This window comes from Oryx dammah, unplaced genomic scaffold (genome assembly GCF_014754425.2).
Source record: "Oryx dammah isolate SB20612 unplaced genomic scaffold, SCBI_Odam_1.1 HiC_scaffold_11, whole genome shotgun sequence".
Lineage (NCBI taxonomy): Eukaryota > Metazoa > Chordata > Mammalia > Artiodactyla > Bovidae > Oryx > Oryx dammah.
Genome location: NW_024070195.1, coordinates 13,971,467 through 13,976,630, shown reverse-complemented (window position 1 = coordinate 13,976,630; position 5,164 = coordinate 13,971,467). Strand labels below are relative to the sequence as shown.

Genomic DNA, 5,164 nt, shown 5'->3' with positions numbered 1-5,164 from the left:
AAATCATCATGAAGGAGGCACTTGAACACAAAAACACACTTTTTAAAAATTCATCAAAAATTTGAAAAGCACTTTCAATTAAGTTTCTACGACTGCAGTTCATCTCTCTGGAACAAATGAGTTCCCTTTTGTAAGAGTTTTACCTTTTCAAGTATCTATTGTATCACTGCTCAAGGTAGAACTCGAAGTAAAATTACAATTTTAAAACCTTTTGGGCAATGGTTCTAATTAATATAATTAATATTTTAGCAAAATGTCATGGGTTGTAATTGAAAGAAACCATCTGGGTCTGAAGAGTACCTACTGAGGGCAACCCTATTAAGATTAATTCTGAGGTGAGTAAATTAATTTCCTGGACTTGCAAAGCAGCAAGGGGAAGCTTTTCCCTCTTCAGAAACCTGGAGGGGTTGGTCCTTGGCCCAGTAGAGACCCAAGGGCTATCTGGGCTGATTAACATATATATAATTAAAGTGCATCAGCTAGAAAGACAGAGCCAGTTTTATTTGGTTCTGTATTACTGTGAAATAATTTCTGTCAACATTATTTTGTGTGTGTGTGTGTGAGAGAGAGGGGTCTAGTTTCCCTGAGGATCATTCTGTTGGCTTTTTGGAATTCTTGCTCCCTCTCCTAGCAGACACCAAAGAGTAGACAAGATTTCTCTAGCATTCAAACTAGATTTCCTTTTCATTCATATCACCATTTTCAAGCCACATTTTTCATCACCTGGTAAGGAACACTGTAAATAATTGAGGTGATCCATCAAGAGACCCATTCTTGATCATGAAAAATTGCATAACTCAGTAGAAGTCAATTAAAAACCACAAACTTCAGCACCCTTTGCTCAGTGAAGATTTATTATTATAGAAGGCATTTAATACAACAGATTATGGGGTGAAAATTTTTTAAAGTTCTAAAAATTCAGTTAAAGCTTGACAATAGACTTAAGATTTATACAATGTCAAAGTATATTAGTTCTTTGAAATGAAAGTTTTTTCTCCTTCAACATGAAATGTCTTGAGATGTTCAGGATTTTAAAACCACAATGAGGAACATCTCACCATGGGATGTTTTTTTTCCCTTTGTAGGTGTAAACGATTCTTACTCTTTGGTTGTGCCTATACATTAAAGGCAGACAAACTAAATGAGAGAAGTCAGAATATTTTTCTGTGAAACCAATTCTCTGAATCATTACAACTACATAGATAAATGACAAATATTTTTATTTGGTTACTTGGTTAGGACACAGCCAACATTTAATAAAATGTATTATCTTATACAACTGCATATAAATTTAGTGAACAGTGACTTAGCTTCTTTAGAGACATTCAGTGCTGTGTGAGTGGCTGAGGGGAAAATGTCAAGTCTCTCAAATGTAACATCCATAATACTTTTTTCCCTTTTAGTGGTTCTTCATGCCCCAAATATGAAATTAATTAAGGAGCAAGACTTATCTTCAAAAATCAAAAATATTCATTTTGAGATGTACAATCTTCCTTTATAAGTTTAAGCTCTGCTAGTAGGATATGGTAGTTAGGCCTGACAAATGCCTAACTCCAACCAACAGAGCACATGTGACTTGCTTCCTACTGAAATTAAGCTGCCAAATAAAAAGGAGGGATTGTCCCCTTTCTTAATAACAAAGAATGCAATCGTTAGAATTCTTCAGACTTGGAATTCCAGCAGTGTTCTTGTGTTTTCCTCGATGTGTGACAAGAATGAATAACATCAAAAATAAAAATAAACCTCATCTAAACAAGTGGTCCTTTGACTTTATAAGTCTCAACATCAAATACATCAAATTCTAAAAATACCTAAGACCAGTGAAATGTCAAAGCTGAGGGGGTAACATGAGGGAGATAGGGGACAGATTTTTAAAAATCTTACATTTTTTAGAATCTATCAGCATTAACTTTGTTCCTTTCTGTTGAGATATTGCCATTTCAACTGACTACTAGAGGCCATATTTCATATTCATATAAATATTTGACTTTGACCTCATAAAAAGTCCCTTGGGTTTGTAATACTTTTATTCTTGTATAAGCTGAAACAAATCCTTTCCTTTTAAAAATCAAACAGACCACGTTACACACACAGTTGACTAACTATTTACAAAGCACCCAATTAAATCCTACTTAATTCTCACTCTAAAAATTCCATCTAACTGGTGTATAGAGCACTGATCACATTAAATGCATAATGTTCACAAGCCCTGACAGTCCTATCTAACCCAGAATATACTACCTTCCTTCAAGAGAAAAGAAAGTCTTAAAAATAAGTGTTAAGGTTTTGAAGAAATGAGACCAGAAATCACCATACAAGACAGATAAATCTACTTTAATAGTCACATGTAAAATTTACACATCACAAGAGATTGGACAGTAGTTTAGCGGTTAACTAACATAGCTATAGTGAAAATCATTTTTATAAAAAAATAATCTAGATGCAGTCATCAGAATTTTTGGTCTACTTAAGTTAATGTTTGAAGATCGACTTTTATCCCTGCTTGAAGGATTTGCCATTATGCCTTAAATTTTTTTTTTCTCCCACTGTTGCCTATTAATATTCTTTGGAGGAAGGAAAGCAGAAAGTGTTCATTGCCAAGAGTTTGTCCTTTGGTAGCAAGCAGAGAACATTTTTCATTTCTATGATTTAAACAATCTGTACAGACATGAAACTCAGTGACATTAAGCTTCAGTGTAAAATGAAGAATGATAAGCATTTTTCCACTTTGATAAAACAGATTTCATAAACTCATCAGGATCCGAGCATTTCCCCATCCCGTAAGCAAAATCATTCCGAATCCATCTTGACCTCGGTTAAAAAAGGAAAAACAAACACTCTTTATATATTACACTATCAAACCCTGTACTTAAAAACTGATAAAGCGCATTTTCCACATGTAGGTTTCAAATACAAAGATTTCGATCTAGGTTAAAGAAAACACATTTGAATGGACTCAGAACAAGTTTATTTTGTGATTAAACATCTCATGCAGTCATGCAGGATCACTAGCTATAACTGTTACTTCCGAGTCTACCGGCCACCAGGCAAAACACAAACAAATTAAGAGCCAGACCAAACAGAAAAGACATTCAAGATTATCAAGAGCTCTTCAACCGAGCTGAAAAATAATTTTCCAAAAGAAATATTCCCACAGATTAAAAAAAACACACACATAATATTTACAAAAAATATTTAATTAAAAATATCTTATAATTACAGTAGTCTATTAAAGCATATACTTTCTCACACTTATAGAGCATCTCTATATATACATGGTATGAAATGTCACTCAGTTATCTATACAATATGTAACATTCTTGCAGGGAACACAAAGTTCCCTGCCTCCGTATAAACATCTATTTTAAACAATAGATGTCAAAAAAAAGAAAAATATCTACAATGCTCTGGTATATTAGTAAAGCTTCAAAACAAAAATTGAGCTCCTTGGTCACAAAGTCGGTTTCTAACAGTCGGATTTACTCTTGATTCTTCTACTTATCAGTCCTGTCACACTTAAGCTTAAAAGTTTAACTGCACCTCCAAAAAACACAAAAAATGTACAATTCACAGCGGTTATAAATGGGACAAAAGAGAATACGTATGTAGAATGTTTATGAACGTGCAAAAAAAATTTAACAAAGATGAAAAGTTTTATTTTTCTTCTCTCTCTCTTGGAATGACGAATGAAACGTTTCTAAGATTTGCTGATCTTTTTGTTATTTTTCCTTCCTCCGGTTGGCTTTTTCTCTAACTTCTGCTCTCTCCCCCTCCCTCTCTAGGGCTCCTGGCTCGGGCTCAGGCGGCCGCACACCTGTGGAAGAGGAATGAATAGAGGGGGTGTGTGAACCTTCCCGCTGCAGACTAACTGGCGCCACCGACCAAACTCAAGACATGCTTGATCAACAACCCAAAACAAACCACCGGGTCAGACTACACCCGCAGTCCGCCGCCCGGCCCGGCGCCATGCAGGCAGTCGCGAGCCCCCGGGAAGCCCGCGCAGGGCACCCACTCCGGGGACCCTGCCTGTGTCCTCTTTCGTGGGTGTCAGACTGCACGGGGCGGAGGGTGGGGGGCGACATCGGGCCCCACGCCCACGAGGGTACCCTCACTTCGGCGGGGAGACCGGCCGATCACTGGGGGCGGCGGGGATACGAGCTGATCCGTCCCCCAGTTCTCGAAGCCAAATACGGGTTCACTTACTAAATGGGTGGCAGAGAGAGAGAGGTGAATCTTCCTTGGGAATCAGCCCTCAGAAATGCTGGGATGGGGGGTGGGGTAGAGTGGGGGGATGGCAAAGAACACCACTGTGCCTGATACCGGAAGGCCCCGGGGACGGGGTGTCTCTGGTGACCGGCCACCCGAGAAGGGAAACACGTGCTCACCTGGGACGCGCGGCTCAGCGGCAGAGAATGCTGTCGCCCTGCTTGTTCACCGCGCCGGCCTGGAACAGCAACCGACACCGAGGGAAAGGTTAGCGGGCGCCCCCACCGCGCTCCTCCCGGTCTTCCTCATCGGTTCCCGGAACCCAGGCTGGCCCGCCGACGCATGCCCCCACCGCAACCTGCAGCCCCAGCGGGAGACGCCCCTTCCCCGGGGGGCACCGAGTGGAGTTGACAGCCCAGGAGGCACCCAGCCCCTGGTCCCCGCCCCGCGCGCCCACCCGGCCGGCCCCCAAGCTTGCTGCACCCAGCCCCCGGGAGGAGCGGCAGGACGAACTGTCACTCTTCGCCGCCCCTGCCCCGGGGAAAGGGAGCGCCCGCGTGCCTCCACCCGGCCGTCGCCCTCCCCGCAGAGCCCCGCGGCATCCGCCCCGGGGCCTCTCACCGGGTCGGTGTTGAGCGCGGTGAGCGGGGTCCGCGGCGGCGCGGCCGGGCAGGTCCCGGCCGGGAGGTGCGGCGGCGCGGGCGGCGGCGGCTGCCTCAGCAGAGCCGGGTGCGTCTCCAGCGCCAGCTGCAGATCCAGGATGTAGTCGATAACGTGCTGCAGGAGCTCTACTTTGCTGACTTTCTTGTTGGGCGGGATGGTGGGCACCAGCCTCCGCAGGCGGCTGTAGCAGTCGTTCATATCGCACTGCAGGCAGAGCGCCGGCTCGTCGGCCGCCGCCTCGGCCGCCTTGCAGCGCGCGGCCGCCGCCGCCGCCGCCGCGGCCGCCGAACCGCCC

The 5,164-nt window shown here is 43.4% G+C and overlaps 1 protein-coding gene across 1 annotated transcript in view; it reads right to left on the bottom strand.

The window, feature by feature from the left end:
• Positions 1-2,307: 2,307 nt before the first annotated feature.
• ID4 (inhibitor of DNA binding 4, HLH protein) overlaps positions 2,308-5,164 on the bottom strand; it is a 3,772-nt gene continuing 915 nt past the window's right edge. The window contains exons 2-4 of the mRNA XM_040249898.1: positions 4,828-5,164; positions 4,386-4,444; positions 2,308-3,814 (exon numbers count right to left, since the gene is read on the bottom strand). Of these exons, the coding sequence (XP_040105832.1) occupies positions 4,400-4,444; positions 4,828-5,164 (382 nt within the window). The 3' untranslated portion in view covers positions 2,308-3,814; positions 4,386-4,399. The remainder of the gene's footprint in view (positions 3,815-4,385; positions 4,445-4,827) is intronic.